The sequence below is a fragment of the Diceros bicornis genome, chromosome 8 (assembly GCF_020826845.1).
Source record: "Diceros bicornis minor isolate mBicDic1 chromosome 8, mDicBic1.mat.cur, whole genome shotgun sequence".
Taxonomy (NCBI): Eukaryota; Metazoa; Chordata; class Mammalia; order Perissodactyla; family Rhinocerotidae; genus Diceros; species Diceros bicornis.
In genome coordinates, this window is record NC_080747.1 from 10,296,595 (window position 1) to 10,321,653 (window position 25,059).

At 34.4% G+C, this 25,059-nt stretch overlaps 1 protein-coding gene across 3 annotated transcripts in view; it reads right to left on the reverse strand.

Annotated features, from left to right (window-relative positions):
- The window catches only part of RAB28 (RAB28, member RAS oncogene family), a 95,959-nt gene extending 71,183 nt beyond the window's left edge, over positions 1 to 24,776 (reverse strand). Inside the window, exons 1-4 of one of the 3 annotated variants that reach the window (XM_058546737.1) lie at positions 24,533 to 24,775; positions 19,768 to 19,864; positions 14,538 to 14,626; positions 2,924 to 3,053 (exon numbers count right to left, since the gene is read on the reverse strand). In XM_058546737.1, the coding sequence (XP_058402720.1) occupies positions 2,924 to 3,053; positions 14,538 to 14,626; positions 19,768 to 19,864; positions 24,533 to 24,607 (391 nt within the window). In that variant the 5' untranslated portion in view covers positions 24,608 to 24,775. Of the gene's footprint in view, positions 1 to 2,923; positions 3,054 to 14,537; positions 14,627 to 19,767; positions 19,865 to 24,246; positions 24,391 to 24,532 lie in introns of those variants that run through there. The other 2 variants (XM_058546738.1, XM_058546739.1) reach the window with 2 other exon arrangements.
- Positions 24,777 to 25,059: the final 283 nt, after the last annotated feature.

The following is a 25,059-nucleotide window of genomic DNA, read 5'->3' on the forward strand; positions in this document are numbered from 1 at the left end:
TTGCGCTTGTAAGCAATGTCTGTCTAAATTCAAAGCCCTATGATCTTAACTATGACTTAATACTTCATTTAAAATCTTAAACAGTATAAAGAAAGAATACTAACTAGTGTCTTACAGTTTTTCAGAATAGAATATAGAATAAATTGTTTTTAAGTATTATATATTGAAATAGTTAATTTACTAATTACCAATTCTGTTTACTTCATTAAAGCAAGTCCCTTCCTCTGCTGGCTACTTCATTAACCTATTCTAATTATTCCTTATATTTAAACATAATAAAACAATTTTTTTACAAAAATAAACCAATACTTCATCCTCACCAAAGACTTTCCTCAATCCTTAGTCTAAATTTCTGAGAGTTTGCTATATTTTAATAAAAAGGAAATGATTTTAGGGGCTGGCCCAGTGGTGTAGTGGTTACGTTCGCACACTCCACTTCGGCGGCCCGGAGTTCACGGGTTCAGATGCTGGGCGTGGACCTACACACCGATCATCAAGCCATGCTGTGGAGGCAACCCACATATAAAATTAAAATAGAGGAAGCCTGGCACAGATGTTAGCTCAGGGTCGATCTTCCTCACCAAAATGAAAAAAAAAAGCCAATGATTTTACAACTTACTAATTATCAACTTTTACTACAGAACAAATTCAAACATACACACACACACTCTCTTTCTCTCTTTGTATGGAAATCTTCTCTCTATCCTATCCTTATGCTAACCTTTGACTAAAAGTTGGCTACTGCTGCCAATATTTTCACAGCCTACACAAATTTCTTTTCAACATATACTTTCGATTCAAGTTGCAAAGAATAGGACACAGTGTTGAATTTTAAAAAGCACATTTAGGCAGAAGATGACTCTGTAGATAATGAGCATAATAATTCAGTTTCAGATGTCTTCCTACCATCTTTCTTTTACTTTGCGTTTAGTATGTAAAGTTTTTGCTTTTTAATACAATTACATCCCCAAAAAAGGAAATGAATTCATACTACTATACTAATGTAACATCAATTTGGAAACACAAATTGTAAGATCTTTCATTACATGATTATATGAAATCCGGCCAGTGACAGATTACACAGTAAACGATAACCAGTAAAATGTTCATCTATAATCTCTCCATTTTACAACGTTCTGTATGACTGCATACTCTATTACATGATCTCGTTCTGAAAGAGAGTATTATAAATATAAGAAAGGGATTAGAGCTAAGTCATAAGTGAAAAAATTCTAGACTTATATGCTATTAAATCTCAAACAGAACACTGCAATATTTTTTCATAAATTCATGTAACTTATATAAATGTTTGCTTTTAAAACCTAGGAATGGCATCACCAGCACAGTCCAATAGCCCATCTAGTCTGATATCCTGTCTTTGACAGTGACCAATGGTAGATGCCTCATAGGACAGCATAAATACATAACATAATGTATGTAATTATGCACCATTACTCCAGATGGTAGTTAGATTATATCCTGAAAGAAATGAAAACAAATTCCAACCCCCTAACCCTTCCCTACTCTATAATTTCCCAAAAGGTGATGAGAAACCTCCAATAAAGCACAAATTTAACCATAATATAAGCCAAAATGTTGGTAACACGACAGCTGACTAAGAAATGATCTCCTAAAATGAAAAGTTGCACTCAGAAATAGAACCTAAGCTCATCAAAACTTACGATTTGTAAAGGGGGATTTCAATGAATTGAGAAGCAGCTGATTCACTCAATTGGAATTATTTACAAAACAGATGAACAAAATTTAACTTAAAGCTTAAAAACAAGCTATATCTTTTACCTAAGCCATCCACTTTTTATATGTAATACTGTTTTCTAGAAAGTATTATAAAATTTGCTTATTAACTCTTCAGAGAAATGATATTCACACCTGTTTTGTAACAGTTTTAAGGTAATGCTTGGATTTATTAAATGTTCATCTAAGTGTGCAAAACCACATAATGAAGAAATCTTGGTTTGGCCCTCAGGAAGTACTATTTCCTAAACAATTACAGACAAAAAATGTACTATATTTTTAAAGACCATTGGAGAAGATAATTCTCTTGGTAGTATACTTGGGTATTGATTTAACAATGCTTATAGTCAGGAAACAGTTCCTGACCTAAATCCTCCATGGTATAATTTGAATTCATTTTCTCTTTTTCTGACCTCAAATAAGTTGTAGAAGATTAGGTCATATCATAATATTTTATTTATTTTAAAACACTTATTAATGTCTCCTTTTCCAGGTAACTGCATTTCAGGACTATGAACCAAATAACAGTCCTGTACTGAATTCAGTTTTATAATTCTTATATGCTGTATATCATAGCCCAAGAGACAAATCTCAAAAATTACTTATACATCATTTTTACCAAGCACTACTCCTCCCCTAATACACTCTTTCTCAAAAAAAAAAATTATCTATATTTCAGAACAAACCTCAAAAATTCAGAAAAGGAAGTTTATGGTAGATGGCAGCAAGGAACAATGCACACAAAATTCCATGCAGACACTGCTTCCTTCCCTAGAATAGGGGATCATTTAATGAAATCTATCTCTCAAAATCTCTGGGGCTGAGCTGAAGCTGCAGTGTAATATCATAAAGTCTGCAGCTGTGTTGCTGTTCTTAATAGTCCACGCTGCTTCCTTAGACCACAGGAAGCCAAAACACACAGTGTCCAAACAGAACTTACCTTAACAGGAATTGGCCAAAGCAGGAGAGCAGTTATGATAGATCAAGGCATCAAAACCATTATTTAAAACATTGTGCACATCTTTAGGAATTTTCTCCTTTAGCAACTTGCTCACTCCAGGAAAGCTGTACCTATTTATGTTTCCAAACATCAACTATTTTTTAGGAATAAAAACTATGAGATAGGCAAATAAACTTTACTATACATAAATAAGCCTTAATAACTTACTTTTATTGCCCACCAAGGCAACCAGCGGCTCAGTTTCTGACTCCTCGCTCACCTTCTTCACCACAGAATACCAGTCTTCTAAATTCTCAAAGCTTTGGTAATTTGTAATATCATATACCAAGAGGATTCCCTGTCACAAAAGAGTTACAGAATATTTGTAATGTACTACTTGAAAAAAAATATTAATACTGAATATTAAGTAATGCTTCAGATATGTCTAGTAGAGTATAAAAATGTAGACTATTTCATATAATACTGACTTCATTTAGTTTCCAGCAGACAGATAACACTGAATGTTTTCATTCAAGATAAATCCAACAATTAAGATGCAATTCAAGGGGCCGGCCGAGTGGCACAAGCGGCTAGGTGTACGTGCTCCGCTGCGGCGGCCCGGGGTTCACAGGTTCGGATCCCAGGCGCGGACGGACGGACCACTTGTTAAACCACACTCTGGCGGCGTCCCATACAAAGTAGAGGAAGATGGCTACGGATGTTAGCTCAGGGCCAATCTTCCTCAAGAAAAAAGGGGAGGATTGGCATCAGATGTTAGCTCAGGGCTAGACCTCCTCACAGAAAAAAAAAAAACAGATGCAATTCAAGCTAAATAATAATTTTATCAAATTATAAGTGGTTTCCCAATAAGACATCTGGGATATGCTTGGTAAGTTCCAATAAATATAAGAAAATCATATCACAGAGGTGGAAAAAGCCTCAAGGTCTACAATCCTGCCTGTCACTTTCATGAGGTCAAACGTTTAACCCTTTCAATAAATAACCATCTGCTGCTACTCTTTTTAAATATTTTCAAAAATGGAGATTCCATGACATCCCTTGATAGTCAATTTCAGTGTTTAACGCAATTTTCTTTAAATGAAATAAGTCGATTTCCTCTTTTGGTCCTCTGTGCATTTGGAGAACAACATGAGAGTATCCTCCTTATAATAACCCTTCATGTACTTGAAGATAGTTAAGTAACTGTTCTACTGTCTCCTTTCCAGAATAAACAAACTCAATTCCTAAAACTCGCCTCAAAGGACCTTTTTCTATCCCTTTAATCATAGTTGTTAGTTCTTCCCAGGACACACTACATATAGTTTTTTGACATCCTCTTTAAAATGAGCAATGTAAAACTGGACATGATACTGTAATAAGAGCTTGAAAAAAGCCAAATAGAACAGAGGGATTGCTTCCTGCCTCTTATATATCATATTCCTTTTAATATATCCCATTATTTTGTGTGGGAAGGAGAAGAAGTATGTACACACACAAAAATAACAGTGCTACATTCTTGATTCTCATCCAGTTTGTGGTCAAACACTTAATACAAAGCTCTGCATACAGTATAAGTCTGGACCCTAATAGCATTTATGTCTCCTTCTTAAGTTATAATCATAAATATTGACTACTTTTTTGCATCTATTATGTACCAGATAGATATCTAGATCTTTTCATTAATCCTCACAACAATCATGTAAGACTGGTATTATTATCCTCATTTTTCTAATAAACACAAGTTAAAATAACCAAGGTCACATAGCGAGGTAAGTGATGGGGCCAGGATTTGAATCAGGACTGAATGAATATAAAGTCCACTCATTCATTCTACAAACATTTGTCTGCCAACTATTTGACAAGAATTGTGCTGGGTGCTAGGGATATAAATTCCAAACCTAAAGGAACTCACAGTCTTGCAACAAAGCTAGTCACATAAACAGACAAGTATACAACACAGAAGTCATGGCCAGTGATATACTGGTAAATATTAATCAACTGGCTCAAGGGCACGGCAGGAGTGGGAGTGGGTGAGGGTTATTTGCAGTGTTTGCCAATTTATGTGGTGTAAATACTCCCCTGTGGCCATTTTCCAGCTATCAATGTGACTTCACTGAACACAGAGCTGAGTAGGACACCAATATATAGCACCTCCATCATACAGATACACTAGACATAAATAATCTCAAGAGCATAGATAACAGAAATATATAGTAAAATAATTAGTAAATGATGCATTTTGAGCATATATCTTTATTTTTAATGTAATTTATGTTTACATATAATTTTTAGTCATGAATGTATTCAACAACTGGCTGACAAAAATTCCTGAAAATTTAACAATTGATTCTCCCAAGCCAGCTCTAGCATACTACTGTTATGACCTTCCAGTACCACGCTCTTTTATTAAACTACACTAGTCCCCACGTCACTTAGCTACTCTGGGTCTCAGGTTGTTTGCCTCTAAAATTAGATCACTGAGTTATATACTCTCTAAGATTCCTCTCAGTTTAAATATTCTATAATTTTTATACAAAATCACTTGTCTGGTTCATTTTGGTAACTTAGACATCATTTCTCTCTCTCTTCCCAAATGCTTTGAAATAATGCCCAACACAGAATTATCTGAAACAATGAGCATAATCCCACTTTTCTTATTAAAAGTAATGCTCCAGAACTGACCTCTGAAGAAAGCTAATCTTCAATCTATTGACTCCACCTCCAGTTGACAAGAGTGATACAATATATGTGTTAAAAGAGCTCTGTCCTGGAAGTCAGATAGCTGCTGGATTGCAGTCCTTGCCCTACCATCTATTGATCTTGGGCAATGCTTCTGTCATCCACCTTTATAATACCTGCCATGCCTAAGTGATTAAGTGAAGGATTGAAAATAGACTTATTTAAAAATTAACGCACTAACACAACTGCTAGGAATTTTTATTATTATTCTGAGTGAATAAGAATCACACTTTCAAGGCAACTTTGAGGTAGTTTTTACACTCATAATTGAGTCTTGACCAGTGATGCCTCTTAAATATTAAGATTTCTGGAAGCCTTCTAATTAATATATGAAAATCTTCATCTCAACATGGGCCAATATCTGAACATGACAGAATATGTGTAAATAAAACGGCCATGGTGGCCCTGGCCACCATCTCTTTGATGATCAATACTTGACCAGAGCTATAGAATAAAATTTAAACACCACTGATCTAGACCAAGAGTTTGTAAACTATGGCCCCCAGGTGTAATCCGGCTCAAAACCCACATTTGTAAATAAACTTCTACTGACACATTGACACACTTATTTGTTTAAGTATTATCAATGGCTGCTTTTTGACTACAACTGCAGAGTTGAGTAGCTGCAGCAGAGAAGTATGGCCTGCAAAACCTAAAATATTTCCTATCTGGCTCTTTAAGGAAAAGTTTGCCAAGTCCTAATCTAGACCAATGTGTCCCAAAATTTTTCAGTCAGTGATACCTATGAATCTTCCAGTACTTACAAAAAAGATAGAAGGATAAACACCTTTCATTAATCTAGCTATCCACCCACCCAAATCTGTTTATCTGTTCATATACCCCATTCTCAATACCATTTAATGTAAATACTAGGATTTTATCTTTGCTCCTCACATGACAGATAATTTTGTACCAGTTTTGACCTACACCAGTGCCATGAAAATCTGAGAAGGGAAAATGAGAAAAATCAAAGACATTAAAATACAAAAGAAGTTCTAGGACTTTCGGTTTCAACTCTGACATGTAAAGAGCTCGGAAGTCATCACACCTGTCCTGACAATAAGAAAAAAGCTGAACAAACTAAAAATCAGTGACTTTGCTTAGACACAACGGAGAGCTGTGTTTAGAGGGCAAATCACCACCCTAAAATCTGGAAATCCAGAGCAGAAGCCACTAGAGCCAGTAAATGGTAGGAACATTTTAATGGTAATTTTGATGAATTGCTGGAGGCTGAGCGTACTCTAGCTTGAGAATGAGAAACTCCTAGGGACACAGCCTTAGGGGTACCCTCACACTTTCATGGGTTTTACCTCCAGATCCTCATGGTAAAGCGTCCAGAAAAAATCCCCTCATGGCTCTGGCATGGGGAGGGAGAAAGTAACCATTGTAAAATGTGCCCAGAGCATTATCCACGAAAAAAAGGCATACTCTCCAGGAAAAAAGTTTAATCAGAGTCTCATTTTACAGACGGAAGGGCAGTTCCCAACTCCACCCCTTTCTAGCCATCCTGTGTCACCTAAGTGGGAAGAGCTAAGAAACATCTGTGAAGGTCACAGGCCAGGGACACAGGCCCACTAAAAGTCTGAGACTTAATCATGAGAGTCTAGAATGCTTCCCCTCCCCCATACTTTACCACAACACCAACAGGGTTCCAGTATAACAGTAGTGGATTACATATGAAAGAGCTGCAAGACACAAACTTCAACTAAGGAAGAGCTCTTTGAGATGCTCAAAAAGACAGGGGAAGAAAAAAACAAGGACACTAGAGGAATTTGATGTCTCCGGCACTTACAGCTTCAACAAACACTAAACACAGACCAACTCCTGGTGAAATGAACACAAAATCTCACACTAAAGTCTTATTTACCTGAATTCATATTACTCAAGACATCACGTCTAGCTTTCAAAAAAAACTAGAAGGCACACTAAAAGGTAGTTTGAAGAGAAAAAGCAAGCATTAGAGCCAGAATCAAATATGACACAGATTTTGGAATGACATGACCAGGAATTTAAAATAACAACGATTAATATTTTAAAGGCTCTACTGTAAAAGGTAGACAACATGCAAGAACAGGTAAGCAATGTACACACAGAGATGGAAACTCTGAAGAATAATAAAAAAATGTTAGATATCAAAAACACTGTAACAGAAATAAAGAATGCAATTGATAGGCTCATCAGTAGACTGGACACAGCCTAGAAAGGAATCAGCGAGCTTGAAGATAAAGTAACAGAAACTTCCAAAACTGAAATGCAAAGAGAAAAAAGAATGAATAAAACAGAACATCAAAGAACTTTGGGACAATTCTGAATGGCATATCATACATGTAACTGGAATACCACAAGGAGAAGAGAGAATGGAGCTTAAGAAAGATTTGAAGTAATAATGGCCAAGAAATTGCCAAAGTTAAAGACACCAAACCACAGATCCAGGAATCTCCAAAGACACTAAGTAGGATAAAGACCAAAAAATCTATACCTAAGCACATCATATATTCAAACAGCATAAAACAAAACACAAGGATAAAATGTTGAAAGGAGATTATTGGCGGGGGCAGGTGGAGAGAGAGAGGGAAAACCTTATCTATAGAGGAACAAGAATAAAAATTACAGAGAATTTCTTTTCAGAAACTATGTAAGTACGAAAAGAATGGATTGCAATATTTAAAGTGTTGAAAGAAAGAAAAGGACCAATGTAAGACCTGAAACCATAAAACTCCTAGAAGAAAACACAGGCAGTATGCTCTTCAATATCGGTCTTAGCAGTATCTTCTCGAATACCATGTCTCACCAGGCAAGGGAAAAAAAAGAAAAAAGAAACAAATGGGACTACATCAGACTAAAAAGTTTCTGCACAGCAAAGGAAACCATCAACCAAACAAAAAGACAACCTAACAATTGGGGGAAGATATTTGCAAATCATATACCTGATAAGGTGTTAATGTTCAAAATATATAAAGAACTCATACAAATCAACAACAAAAAAACAAACAACCCAATTAAAAAAGAAGGAAAGGATCTGAACAGACATTTTTCCAAAGAAGATATACAGATGGCCAACAAGCACATGAAACGATGTTCAACATCACTAGTTATTAGCGAAATGCAAATCAAAACTACAATGAGATATCACCTCATGCCCGTCAAAATGGCTATAACTAACAAGACAAGAAATAACAAATATTGGAGACGATGTAGAGAAAAGGGAACCCTCATACACTGCTGGTGGGAATGTAAACTGGTGCAGCCACTGTGGAAAACAGTATGAAGATTCCTCAAAAAATTAAGAATGGAACTACCATATTATCCAGCTATTCCACTTCTAGGTATTTATCTAAAGAACACGAAAATACTAAGTCAAAAAGATATTTGTACCCCTATGTTCCTTGCAGCATTGTTCACAATAGCCAAGACTTGGAAACAACCTAAGCACCCATCAATGGATAAACGGATAAAGAAGATGTGGCATATACACACAATGGAATACCACTCATTCATAAAAAAAAGATGAAACCCTGCCATTTGCGACAACATGGATGGACCTTGACAGTATTATGTTAAGCGAAATAAGTCAGATTCAGAAAGTCAAATACCACAGGATTTCACTCATACGTGGAAGATATAAACAACAACAACAAACAAACACAGAGATACAGAGATTAGATTGGTGGTTAATAGAGGGGAACGGGGGAGGGAGGCGAGCAAAGGAGGTAACAAAGCACATATGTACGGTGACGGATGGCAATTAGTCTTCAGCTGGTGAACACGATGTAGTCTACACAGAAATGGAAATATAATGATGTACGCATGAAATCTATATAATGCTATCATATATCATACCATTATATAATGGTAATCAGCTTCATCTACTTGACATTTATAGAATAGTCTATCCAAAAACATCAGAATTTACACTCTTCTCAAGCTCACATGAAACATTCACCAAAACAGACTACATTCTGGGCCATAAAACATACCTTAACAAATTTATAATAGAAATCATACCAAGCATGTTCTTAGACTACAATGGAATTAAACTAGAAATCAATCATCGAAAGATAGCTGGAAAAACTCAAAATATTTGGAGATTAAACAACATACTTCTAAATAACACATGGGTTAAAAAAAAAAAAAGTCTCAAGAGAAGCCTAAAAATATCTTAAATCAATAAAAATACAAGCGATCAAAACTGTGGGATGCAACAAAAACAGTGCTTAAGGGAAAATGTATAGCATTGAATGCATATTAGAAAAGAAGAAATATCAATAATCTAAGCTTCCACTTCAGAAAACTGAAGAAGAGCAATTTAAGCTTAATGCAAGCAGAAGAAAAAAATAATAAAGATTACAGCAGAGATCAATGAAATTGAAAAGTGGAAAACAATAGAGAAAATTAACAAAAGCAAAAACTGGTAAACCTCTAGGCAGGTTAACCCAAAAAAAAAAGAGAGAAGTCACAAATTAATGAGCAGTCATCACTACTGATCTCATAGACATTAAAAGGATAATAAAGGAATAATATGAACAATTCTATGGTCAAAAATTTGATAACATAGATGAAATGGACCAATTCTTTAAAAGGCAAAACTACCAAAACTCATACAAGCAGCCACTGACTCGGAGGCCTCTACCCACCAGCTTCAGCACACCAAAGCCAGCCCTCTAAGTACTCACCTTTTCGGGAGCCTATAATACAAGCACCCTCAAGCCCTGAGTCTGTCACCACATCAATCAATCCAGGCCTCTTCTGACTTCTTCCAGAAAACTATCAGAATCTTCTCAGCCACAAGAAAGTACAACTCCCTCAGAAATGCAACACATAATGGCAACAACTCAGACCTGAGAAGAATCTACTGGGAACTGCTGGAAACAATTTTCTTGACAATCTTGTGACCATCTAAACCCATCACCATGTCTCATGTTCCCGATTACCTCTTTTATCACCCATCTCTCCGCCATGCATCTTTCTCCTATGTCTTATCCTCAAATTGCCCTGTGCTTCCTCTTCCCAATTTACCCTCCAACTGTTCCTCTTCTTCCCAAATCTTTTTGCCATGACTTCTGGAAATCAGATTTCAAGTTTAATAAATCCTTCTATATCTTCAAATCCTTCAACAAAAATTTCCTACATTTTCTACGCCTTAACTTCACCTTTTCCCCCTGCAATTCCCAGAAGATACTACCACCTTTCTCTTTCTCTTTATAAACCTCAAGACCTTTAGCAAATATTATATAAAGTACTTTGTTTTCATCTATTTCACTTATCACTGTATCTAATAAGAATGATGAGCCAGTAAATCAAATGGATACCATTTTCAAATGGATAACTGATAGCGGTCTTGAAGGAACAAACACTGATGGCAATACTTAACAGTACTGCAAGGTATGTCATAGATTTAGTTCTAAAATTTTACATGCACAGTACACACAAAATTTAACATTCTCCAAAATGAAAGGTTCCCCATTCCAAAAATGCAGGTATTTTTTCTCCCTGATTTGTACAACAAATAATCTACTTTTGTTTTCAATTATATATAGAAATGAATTAAATCATATAGATTATATAATAGTCTCAACAACATATACTTTGCTGTAAAAGCACAACCTGCAAGAAGAAATACTAATGCAAGAGAGCTCTGTAAATACAATCAGTTATAAAGTGGCAAATATTCAACTAAAAAATTCATACTAAAAGACAGCAGAAGGTCTCAGGAAGTCCAGCTTTAAGATGTGCTCTTTCCCCAGCTGTCATACAGGCACCAAATACTTTTGTTCGTGGTTAACAGGCTAGCTCATCTGTGTGGGGCACTGGCACACAATAGTAGTTATGTTCCACCTCAAAAATGACTACACTTCATTGAGTTTATGCTCAGTAGCACAGTGTTTGCAAACCACTTAGATTCCAGGATGGAAAGAGCTACAAAAATGAAACATCCAGTCCTTTTCTGAGGTTTGTTATTAGCCTCTGTTAGCCACAGGTTACAGGGCACTAAACACTATGTACTGTGTGTTTGCTCGTAACCACTATGAAAAATAGCCCATAATATCGGTCTGAAGACTCCTAGAAAATTTTAAGTTAATTTAAAATCTAGGAATATAACTGAGACATACTTATTAGTTCTTGTCAAAATACCTCACTAATTCTTTCTTGGGTGTCAATTCAATTTGTTTCAACCAACACTATTCAATAGACTATTGCTAAAGTTTAATGCTACTGGGGGCAAAAGGGAAAGAGGGTAAAATAACCAGTTTTATTTTAATCTAATTTAATTCCTAGCCTATAAATAAGCTTCTTCTGGATGTTAAAAAATGCCCTTAAAAAAAGCTTAATAGCCCAGATAGGTATAAGTCTTTCTATATACAACACATAAGTTAGAGAACCTAAAACAAAATCCTAAATAATACATTAAACTGATGTCCTCAAAAGCGTTTGCCAAAACATTATTTCTGAAAGATTTCTATCCTGTAGCATGTATCCCAAAATACAAAGTATTCATGACATGGGCAACATACAGCATCTAGAAGAACTCTAGAAACCATACAGATTCACTTTGAAGAATAATTGTGTGATTATATAACATAAAGTTATTAAATATATTAAAATGCTATTAGAATGTTTTTGAAACCATTGTTTTTGAAAAGTAACATTTCTCCCAATTTATGATAGTGAATTGTAGTCAGAGCTTCTCTGGCCTGGATAAAAATTTATATATATTTCAAGAAAAGAAACCACTGGTAAATGTACTTTATGATTTTACACAGCATTTAATTTAGAATCTCTGGAAACAGAGAAAATTTATTACACTACCATTAATTTATGACAACTCATTTTATCATCTTAGAATTCCTAGTGTCCTGGTACCATTTCATGAAAATGTTCATGAACTTCTCAGAAATAATGTACTACATTGTTGTTTAATAAAACAGGGTATACGCTTATAACATTCACAGAAATTGTAAAGTATAAACAATATAATACACCATCAAAAGAGAAAAAAGTCAACAAGTACCTTCAAAATAGAAATCTTATGTGACAAGTTCTAAAAAGGAATATAATATTCTCTTTCTCCCAAGATACAAGGTACATTAGAAGAGAAGACAGACATTTTACTAAACTCAAGTACTCTCAAAAGAGATGGAAATTTTGAAATTTCTACATATTTGCCCATTAATGCCTGCTGATATTAAGCAGCTATGTAATAGCATAAAACATATATTGTAAAAACCTGACTTGAGGGGATGGTCACACAATATTTAAATGTACTAAATGCCACTGATTATCTACTTTTAAAATGGTTAATTTTATATTATGTGAGTTTCACATCAATATTAATTTTTATATATCATAATTCTAAAATAATAAACTTTAATAAATTTACATAAATCAAACAAAATTTTTCAAATGCCTTGAAGGTAAAATTAAGATAATCCAATTCATGAGCATTAAATTCTCCTAATTTTTAAGTAAGAAAAATTTATTAATTGAATTTTATATTATTATTTACACTGAGATGCATAAAATCTTCCCGTTTTCCACTAACACTAGATATATCTACAAACCATAAGAAGGTCTTCTATTTGACATTATCATTAAAAGCTTGACTAATCTAACTTTTATTTTTTAAAAAATCCAGTATGTGTCCTTGAAGATAGATTTTAATGGAGCAAAGAAGAGAGAGATTGTTATTTTCAAATCCCATTTTACCAACTGCGTGAGTGAAACAAGGACTGTGCCTTCCCACAAATCTCTGTCCAGCAATTTTTCTTGAGCTTAAGATCTTCTTTAACCATAATCAGTTTAAAACAGAAAAAGTTAAACAACAACAAAAAAGCTAGACACAAAAATCTGAGACATACCTTTTAAGATAAAAATGAACATGCATAAAATATCAAATCATATAGTCACAAGTGAAAACATTACATGAGCAAAAACATTTTCCCAGAGACAAAGAACAATGTAGAAGAAAAGGCAAAGAGAAAGAGTTCTAAGAGCCAAATCTATATATCAATAACGCAAAAAACAAAACTCGAGAGCCTTTATATGTGATTCAGAACCATATAAGCCTCATTTATCCTTCCCTGAATATTTTAGAAAATAATTTAGAATCTACTTTCCATCCAAAATTAAAGCAATAGTATTTGTCAAGCATCAAACTTCGTACAGAAGAATGCTTAACATTCTCTGGACTCATTTCTTATGAGCAATATATTTCCATATAACCAAGTTATAATTCTCCCACTTAAAATATCAAACTCCAATAAAGAACTAAATGAGGATTATGAATATTAGCCCTCTAATGCCACACGATGATGTGAAAGATACACACTAATTAAAAGTGGAAGAAAAAGCAAACATAAATAGCATGTCAATAGTTAACTTTTTAAAGTATATTACTACCATGCATATTTTCTATTTGTATAATAATTTAATTTAAAAACTTATAAATTATGTCTCTATAAATTCATGTTGCCAAAGAATTTCTGTTATATAATTATTCAAGTGGTTTTTCTTACTCTACATAGATTTTCTTCTGAAAAAAATCATTATCATGTTAAAATATTGTGCTTCATACATAGGCATACTTAGTTTTCTGTTACAATATATTGAGATATCTATTAAATCTGAAGAACTATAAATATTTAGTAGACTAATTCAAAACACAAAAATAGACATATAAATATGCTTTATGTCCTTACAACTTAAAATGAAATTAAATTTTCCCCTTCTATATTTTTCACTCAGTTTACATATTCTGAAAGTAATCACTATAACCAAACCAGCTAATAAATATCAAAATGTCATTTATCACTGCATTTATTCAACTGCTGACCATAATATCTAGTGATATAAGTAGTATACAAAAGCTGTTAGAGTCATACCAGTTCCCTGACCCAAATCATTCCAAACATAATTTGGGGAGGATGAAACCAAAGGATTAGCACAAATGTAAAATTAGTCTCTACATATCAGATAAAAATCAAGTTAGCAAGAACGTGTGTGTGTGTGTGTGTGTGTGTGTGTGTGTGTGTGTGTGTACCCACTTGTGTGTGTTTGTGAGGGGAGTATTTTCAGTATTGGAATAATCATAGAATTCATGTCATACCTGTGCTCCATAGATATATTTATCCAACATCTTGCCTCCTATTGTCTGCCCTCCTATATCCCAAACTTGAAGAGTAACATTCAAGTTTCCTAGAATATAAAAAAATGAATATAAAAATAAGAATAGAAAAAACGTTAAGTAACAAAATAACAATTGAATACAGTTTCAGAGAACACTAAGTCACAATGGTAAACTCTGAACCTAATTTGCCTTTTATTCAGCATGCTCATACGGTCAGATATTTGAAATTGTGAAATAATGTTGTCAAAAGAAATCATAATGGGGAATTTCGTTTTATACTTTTACCCCATTTCCATGGAACCATATTTATAATCACCTTCAAAACAAAAGAAAGTTTTAATTCATAAACTTCTTAAACCTTAAAAAAAATTTTCTTAGAGAATAGAACAATAAAGCACTTGTACGTGGGGTAAAAAACATACCGTAAAATAAAAATTGATCTTTATATACTAACCTACCCTATTGCACATAATGAATTTTGCTGTAAGTTTTAAACTCTATAGGTTCTAAAACTCATAGATTAATCAGACTACAAAAATGGACCCATACTTTCAACTCAAATGAATAAATTTTAATTTGAATGTCAGCTTTATATGCAATAGTAAACATAATTTAAAAACCACGTTTTCAAATTTAACCTATAAAATATAAACACATTTGATAGCCCTCTTCAGAACTGACATAGGATACATACCCAGTATATCACGAAATATTATGATGCATTTATACCTGTTCAAAGCATTTCCATTGAAACAAATTATATGTGATTCAAAGCCTTCATAAAATAGTGTAACAAATCTTCTTCCCCATACAAGTATTATAAAAGCATTTTAAAATACTAAAAGGCAATCTTTAAAATTCTTTTGTCCATTTTGCAAAATATTTGCTTGATACAAAAATTTATGATAAGCTATTCTCTCTTATCAATGCAACTAATGACCAAACTACAAAAGGTAAAGACTATGTTCAGTATACTCTTTTAGTTTAACATTTCAAACTATTTCCCCTAATAATGTTATGCAGTTTTCTCCAAAGGTGGACAAAGTCTCAATGGGTACCTTAAAAATGAGCTCCCACACGAAAAATGTATCTTTCTGAATGATTTGCAAATCAGGAAAACTCAAAATAAAAACTCAGACACTAAAAAAATGGTCTCACTTCAAAAAAAAAAAAGGATCATAAAGACATGAATTTTTACACCAACGTAAAACACTAAAATTGGGGAATGTTAGACACACCATTCAAGTTTGCAACTGAAAAGAAAGTACAACACTGGATTAACTAGCCAAGTTTTACCCTTAACTCTAAGTTTTGCTGGGTTTGTATTACACTCTTTCCATTATTTGGATGTAGGTCTGTTCCATCTGCCAACGTGCAGAGGATTTACACAAGGTACTTCCATTAGCATTAATGAGAGCTACTGAAGTTTATCACCCGTCATCGTTGCCACATACACACACTTTCAATGCTCACAGAGTAATGACCAAAATGTTCTTAAAGCTCTATAAATATGAAAACCAAAATGTCACAGACTAAGACTTATCCAACAACTTGTGTAAACCCAATTTCTTAAAAATATAAATTTTTCAAGATTCAAAGCTGAACTCATTCTATAATACTGTCTCAAATTAAGCAGGTGAGAAAGGGCTAGCCGTCAATAGAACTATATTATCAAATAGTTTCAGAAGCCCCTAGATAAACAGGCAGTACTTGATTCATTTTACTTGCAAAACTCTTTACAGTCATTTGTTTACTTCAAAAAACAGTGCCTAGTAACATTAACTTTTTTAGAGTAAGATTTTAGTTAATACTGAATAAAAAGCATTTAATCCCATTTTCTTCAAGGCCAATAAACGCTATCACTTAACTTCATATCAAGAAATATGAAGCTTTTTTTCCTTTAAATTCTGATACTTAGAGCCTATCTGAATTAGGTGTTATGAACATTTCAAATATAACTTTAGCAACATGATCGTCATTACATGTTTTCAAATTCTGACCACATCATTTCAAAACTCTAAATTGTTTATTCAATTGTCTATCTAAGAGGTTTATATTCATGCATTGAGAGTATTTTTTAAATCCATACCTTTCCAAATAAACACTGTTTGTTGTTGTTGGCTTGTTTTTTAATATACATATTCTAGTGCCTCAGAAATAAAAATAGTTATGCATTACTGATAATCCAATAATGTACAATGCTAGCCAAAAAAAAAAAAATTTTGCTATCATTCTACCTTCAACAAATGATATTAACTTCATAGTTATTTCAAATATCTAGAAATATATTTTTAACTTCCACATTTGAATTTTAGGCTTAGTAACACACAAACATAAAAATAAATGGGGTTTCCTATTTGGGAAACAAAATCACATAAAGATGGAATTCAAATCAATATTCATTTTAGTTTTTGCAAGTATAAACATATGAAGTCTCCTAGTATATTTTCAAAATGACGTACCTATAAAGCTATATAAGAGTATTCAAATAATCAATATTGCAAAATTTTTACAAATCAAGAACCAATCTAATATAAATTTCTAACTAATTAAAGAACATTAAGGAAACTGTCAGCAATTTAATCCCAAATGCAAAATGCTACAAAACTCCTGCTCCTCTGTAAGAAATGACATGTAACTAGGGGAAAAAATAAAATAAATGAGGTGACAAAATACAGGTAAGTTGCTTTTGGTATGAACCAAAGCCACCAAGAGGATTCAACAGTGACCTTGTAAAAGTACACTTGGTGCCTTGGTTAACCTTACTTAAAGTGCTGCATAGTCAAGATGGAACTAAAAACACAAGTCTGCCCACTTCTTGTACTAAAGACTTAGAAATCCTTTTCACAGTAGAACGCTGTTTACTGGACTGTACCCACAAGCTTCCTGAAAGTATTTTGACTAAGGCTCTTAAGAAGCTCTATCAGCAAAATCTCTGACTAACAGATACACTATTTTAAGCAGTAAAATCTGCACAGTGGTTGCATCCAGACTATACAGCATACCAGATCATGAAACATACTAAAATGGATGAGTATTTGCAAAGTAATGACCTTGAAAACTTGCATGAAGAAAATGTCAATAGATGGACAGGAGGTATTACACGTCTAACGATCTGAATGGACAGAAGACTTACTAGAATACTAACAAATATTAGATTTACCTACTATGCTGCTTTACTACAAATTCAATAATGCTGCCTGTAATGTTTTAGCAAATGATTCAAATATTAATCATCCTACATTTGACACTTACAATGAATTAAAATTAAGGCTAAAGTATATAAAGGATATACCATAAACCTTGTAATTTATTCAGCTTATTTCTTAACATACCAATTAATTATATAAAATCAATTTACATTAAAACATTTTTTTCCTACTGAAATTTCTACCACAATTTTGAGTCCATTAAGTAGCATAAAACAAACTGCCTTTAAAAAAAAAAAATTCTGGAACTCTGCCCATCAAAATAAAAACTTAATCAGAAAAATTAAAATATACATTCATTAATGTCATTTTTTAACCTAAGTACTTTCTAAATATAAAATATTATACTATAAATTTGGATTTCAAAACCACCAAATATTTTTTACAAAGTAATCAAAATCTAAAAATTGGTATTGATCTGTTGTGCAACAGATCAGAAATCATCACGTCACATATATAAAATATCCAAAACCAGTCTTAAAATGTTTTCAGTGTTTGAGTAGGTGCTTGTTCCTTTATTTAAGGCTTTGAACTAAAAACATCAGGAAAATTAAAAAATATTAATGATACAGAAAATTGGTGCTGTTGCTAATTAGCATTAAAACAAAATAGTCAATAACTAAACACATAATGAGGTTCTCTGTGTACAACTGGCATCTCTGAAAAAATTGCTGTGAAAATAAGTTTTCAGCATGTATATTATGTGATTTGTGCATGTATTCTGCTAGTGACTGCTGTAAATATTCTGAATGTAGCATTAACCTATCTATAAGAGAATAATAAAAATAAAATGAGATTTTTGGTTTTGACTGCATTAAAAGAAAATACAAATGAAACAAAATACACGTTTCCCATTAAACCTCTTGCTGAACAATAACTTAGTAACGGAAAACTGGAATTCTTTTCTCATGCTATATCTTCTAATTTATTTTTCATTGGTAGCCAAATATAGACCATCACACAATATAACAGAGTATATTACTAGTGAGATATGCAGAATACCTTCAATTACCAAGAGTTTTCATTAACTGCTCTAAAACTTTCATAGAGAATTGTCTGATAGATGGGGTGTCTGAGAGGTTAACATATTTCAACAATATTAGAATTTATTAAACCCCTTCCCACTATATCACTCACGTTCCAGTATACGAATCTGACACTACACTTGTAACCGTTTTTATTCAAATTTGTTTCCTCAGAGAGGAGAGGGATGGACTGGTTTATAAAGTCAATCAAGATAAACCGCTTTTAATAAAATACTTTAAACATATAATTTAACCATCACAAGTGAATGGACAGAGCATTTTAAAGCCCCAATTGTTCAGAAACTAACTTAAAACAGAAACCACTCTTTTTTTGTTATTATTTCCCTGTATTTCCCACAAAATGTGCTGCAACTGGCATCTAAATAGTTTCTTTGCATGGTGAACTGAAACATCTTGAATGCTCAAACTGTATTTTTATGAGTGCCTAGGGACCCTAAATTTTAGTGGTCTATTAAATGCCAGCAATTTCATGCTGCCTTGCATAAAACAGCATTCACATATTAGAGCACAGAAGTTCCATAGCTACATTATACTTCTGTTCCAACTTTCTCTCAAACAAAAAACTGAAGCAGAGGCTAATCAAAATAATATTTTAAAAAATAATCTTTCCAGTCTTTTCACATTTAGTTTATACCATATCTGTTGATAATTGTATAGCATTTGATTTTTTTTAAACTTTTTGGAATTTTATAAGCAACTATTGTTTACCCTTGAAAAATGTGCAGTGGTCAAAAATAGTGGGCGAGTAGGGGAATATACAAACTTTTTTCTCACACTCACGGACAATATGTCTTCATGGTAGATGCCAATGAAAGTTAACCTCCCTAAGATAGATTTACTGATTACATCTATTTTCATGCAAAAGCAGCCCCAAAATTTATTTAAACATTTATGCCTATGTCTCTTATTGTAAGATATGTACAATTTTCTGTGTTAAGATTTTCAGTCTCTTACCTGGCAATGTTATTCTTCTCAAAAAGAAATCCAGTCCTATAGTTTGTTTGTACTGTTTCCCAAAGGTTTCTTGAGCAAAACACGTAGCTAAGGAGGTCTAAAAAATTGATGCACAGAATATCAAAATTAATATCTTTGTTTTAGAAATGTAAACATAAAATCACTACTAAATCTTATTAAATAATCTTAATATTTCTTCTCCTATTAATCCAACAAGCAACTTGAAGTAGTTCTAATCAGTTACAAGGGGAGGAGGGACTAAACACTCCACCAGGTAAAGTTCACTTGCCAGCAGCTATCAGTGGGGACAACAGACTAATCTTTTAGATCTCTTTAAATCCCCTGATTGTCAAGCTCCTTCTCCTGGCTGGAAATTATAATTTAAGATTCATCAACAAAGAAAACGAAAACATTTAGTTTGGAAAACTAAAACCAAAGATTCAGACTAAACATCTCAATCTTCTATATCCATATATATCAGTTCAATAAAATTTCAGAGAACTCAAAAGTTTCATTTCTGAGGTTAAATATTCTGAGTAGTTTGTGCCCACAGCCAATAAAAAAGTACTAATTAAGCAGAGGAAAGCCTGTTTATAGAATTTCTTTTCTTTTTCCCCCACAGGAAAAGTATCTTTAAGTGTCTAATTTTTCTCTATATTAAAGATGTTAAATGAAAATAATTCTATAGAATGACTCTGATAATGTTTATCTTTCAAATAAAGTTGATATTTTTAAGATTAATATTAAGCAGGCAAAAATAAATACTTTCCATCCAAGAATCATAAATCTTAAAAGTCACAAGAATATTATAACCAGAACAGATACACATCCACATTTTTTTATAACAACTCAAAGTCATATTCAAAACTCTCAAGCTTTCTTTTAGGATACCATTTCTTATCAAAGCAAACGAATAATTAATCATTCTGGTAACAAGTGAAATAACTCAGAAACTTCTTAAACATTTTAAATGCACTATTCAATTGTAAACTTTCCCAAAAAGAAGAGAAAGGCAGGTTCTTGAAGCTTTTATGCTCTTCAAGACAGACTCCCAAAGTTAAGGAAAAACAGCCTTTTTTAATTTTAAAGTTAAAATTAGATGTCAACTCCTAAAATAATGAAAACTAAGATAAAATTTCCAAGATAGTTTATTACAATTAATTATGACATAAGTATAGCAGGCAAAAGAAAACGTGGCCAAATTTCAATTCCTTTAAACAAAAAGACCTAAATTTCTTTTAACACAAGAACCATATTTTCCACACAAATGGCAACTTGCACACCCTAACTCCAATTCTTTTAAATACTCAGCATTTGTAATAACTTTCTAAGACATTTGGTCAATATTTATTGAGCACCATAAAAAAGATGTTCTGCTAGACACTGAGAAATAAACTCACTACAACAAAATGAAAATTTATTTGGCTTCCTTGAAGCATATAACAATAATACAAAAACTGAGAGATCAGAATAAAAAAGGTAAGCATTCCTTTTTGAAGCCTTTTGTTTTTCATTTAGCCTTATTTATGCCATTGAGCTTGTTTAACTTAAAGCACACAATCATCTGTAAAGAGGCTCAGAGTTCTAGAGAAAAATAATTATCACTACTTATACTATTACAGATATTTAAAAATGTTTAACATATGGATGGTTGAAATACTTTTATAAATCAAAGAGAAACTCAAGGCACATAAACATCAGCATAATGTCATTTAAGGTAATTTTTCACTTTCATTTAAGATTCTCAAAGTTCAATATTTTTATATTAATGAATATTCAGAAAAATTCTAAGGTTCTTTTCTTGGAAACAGGACTTCTAGATTTTGGAAGCCCTACCCTCACACTTTTGAGGCAAACATAAAGCTAGGACTTTCATTTGAAATAGAGTATAATCTGTCAAAAGTATCGGTCATTGGGAAAACAGAACATTAAAATGGGTTCTTATTCGTCTCCAGACATCTTACTATAAAAATTAAACAGAGGATCAACCGAATCAGTGAGAGGCACTTACTCTTCAATTATCTAGACTTTGTGCCATCTTTCACATTTAATAATTTCTCACAAGTCATTGTATAAATACCATTCTTAAACAATTATGAAGTGAACAATCATCTACCATATCTGAAACGTTATCTGATTCTTTATTTTTTTTATTGTTTGGTGAACTTTTGCTAACAATTTTAACCATACTACATTTACTAACACTGAAAAGACACCATAAAAGAATACTTTGCCTCAAAAAAATCTTAAGAAATATGTAATAAAATCAAAAGTATGAATCAAAACAGGAAATAAATAGAAACACGTGCTACTAGGAGGAGGAGCTAAATTTCTCTTGGAGAAACTGTTAGTGGTCATCTCAATACTCAGTTGCTTCTGTCAGTGTATACAGAAATGCCCTGAGTTAGAACTAGCAAGAAAAACTAATGCTAGAAAAAATGGCCACAAGTTAAATCAGGATACAAATAAGAATGAAAAAGAGGCTGAATTCATAAAAGAAAAGGACAGTAAAAGAAGAGAATGGGAATGTTGGCAGCCGCCAGTAATTTGAGAGCTGAACAGGGTATGAAGGGAAAAAAAGCTTGATATATGAATAATGAAAAATAGTTAGGTTTCTGATGCTTATATCCGGAAATTTCTGGCAGAAAAAAGTCTTTATGGTTTTAAAATACACAAGCTAAGATGATGAAGACTAAATCAGAACACCATAAAGAGTATCACGGTTATCCTTTGAAGTAGAATGATAATCCTAATTCAACAATATTGAACTGCAAAAATTATGCTTTGTCCTACACAGAATTTTAAACAAAGATGAAGAACATAACTATTCATAATAAATTACCAACATGAGGAAAATGTATGACAGGCTAAATAAACCTAGATACAAAATTATGAACAAATTTCAACTAATACATGTATGATGATAACGAATAAATACTAGGAGAAAAAAATGAATAAAAGTTTAAAGAACTGCGATAGAATGTAGAATGGCAGGTAATTTTTGTGTCTTTTTATAAGTGTATTGGTGTTATATATTATTATAATTTTAAAAAGGAAATAAATTCAGTTATGAGTTGACTATAAAAAGATTTAGGAAATGTAAAATTAGAAGGCATTCAAAAGAAAATATGAATGATGAGAAAACTATAAAAATATAACTTAAAATTTTTATTGATTAAAGGTGTTAGAAACAATGCTGATTTATTTAAAACAATTAATCCATTCAAAAAGTTGTTTTATATGTACAAAAATTCATACAATTAATACTTTATAAAGAAAAGTGATCCCAAGTTCTTTTCTTCCCCAAAATGTTTAAAAGTAATCAAAATATATTAAGTTGTTCTTCCTCAGCAATAAAAATCAATAACAAAATTCCCAGGAAGGCAAGAAAGAAATTAGAACTCTCCAAATTTTGCATTTGAATGACATCTTTCCCAGGGGGCCTCAGAACTCAAATCTCAGAACCAAAGACAGGAGCAGCTGCCCAGTGCCAACTGCCAGGGAAAAGGCAAAGAGCAATCGTCACCACAGAGACCAAGGTAACTATACCAGTAACAGGCAAACGTGAACCTGAAATCGGGAAACTGGTAGCAATAATAACCTGCATTTCTGAAGACTCTGGTTGGGGAAAATGGAGTGGAGAAGAAAGGAGACAAACTTGAGCAATATTCCCAGAAGGAGTGTTAGCACCTTTGACAGAAACGACAGGTGTGAAGACACCCCGGGCAGAGGCTCTTCGCTTTGTTTGGGGTGTGTGTCACAGACTCCTTTGAGATCCTATAGACCCTCTCCAAAGAGCAAGTACCAGGCAATGTTTATTTCATTTCAGGAGCTCCACAACCCTGGGTTAAAAACCCCTGCCTAGGAGATAAGGAGACTGGCTGCCGGATATTCTCATGCACGCACTCCCTCCCTCTCATTCAACCAACCATCACCGAAGTCTAGACTTTAAGGCAAGGATCCCCTCTATCAAGCTAGCAGCTCTACCCTCAGCATCCAGCCCATAACAGGAGCTCAACAGATATTTGTTGAATGAATGCTTGTGCTGACAGGTGCTGTGCTGGGAACAGACAAGAACAGGTACGATGCTGTAAAACAGCAACCAACGTTTATTGAGTGCACACCATGTTCTGAAAGCTTTACGTGGATTTTCACATTTAATGTGTATTTGCACACTTAACCCTTTGAGGCGACCCCCATCAATACCTATCTTACAGATGAAGCACAAATAGGTTGGCAATTTGCCCTCCAGTCACTCGACAAGTAAGTGATGGAGCCCCAATTCTCACCCGGGGAATCTGATTCCAGAGCCAAGCTCTTGGGAGCTCCCAGTACAGTGGAGGCATCCGAAACGGTGAAGGGGGGAAAGGAGCCAAGTGTGACCTGGACTAAAGTAAAAAGAGGTAAGATGCCTTGGCAGATCCTTGCCAGTCCTCAGAGACGAGAAGCTGGAAAGCTTCCCAGGGAGGTGATGCTGACCCGAGTCATGAAGGAGAAGTAGGAGTTCGCGATCCAAGCAGGGAGTCGAGGAGTGACTGTTTTTTTTTGTTTTGTTTTGTTTTGTTTTAAGAGGAGCTGGACAGCTCTCGTCGGCCTTCACCAAGCGCCTGCTTCGTGTCCGGCCCCAGGCCAAGACCAGGCGGGCCCGGGCCCAGAGGTCCCGGGACTCGGGGTAATGAGGCGGCGGCAGGGAAGAGGCTGAGGGCGCCGGGGCCGCGCCGGGGTTCCTGCAGGCCTGGGACGGCTAGCCCGCTCGAGGACTGACCTTCCCGGAGGTGCCGTCCCCCAGCACGACGATTTTCAGTTGCCGGTCCTGGCTCTCCTCCTCAGAGTCCGACATGGTGTCCCGGGAAGCGGGCCCGCCTCCCCCTCCCCCCGAGGTAGAGGAAGAAAGGGAAGGAGGGGGGTCTCCGGGGGCGGAGGAGAGGAGGAAGGGCGGCAGTGGGGGCAGGACCCCCCGCCCCGGTGTCTCAGCGGCCACTGAAGGTACCAGGAGAGAATCACTCGCCCGGCGCCATCTTGCCCACCTCCCCGCCCCCTGCGCGCTGCGTTGGGCGCGCCCCCCGCCTTGGCGCCAACCCGCGCCGACCGCGAGTCTCCCCGTGGAGCCGGCCCATTCGTGGGCCTGGGATGGGGGAGGCGTTCGAGCCGAGCAGGCGAAGCGCCGCGCTACCCTCGCAGGGGCAGTTGGCGAAAGGAAAGCTGGAAGTGTATCCTTCAAACTAGGTGGAAAAATCGGAGCAGACGTTCTATCAAATTCCCTTGTTTCCCTCTCGCCCTGCGAAGGTCCCT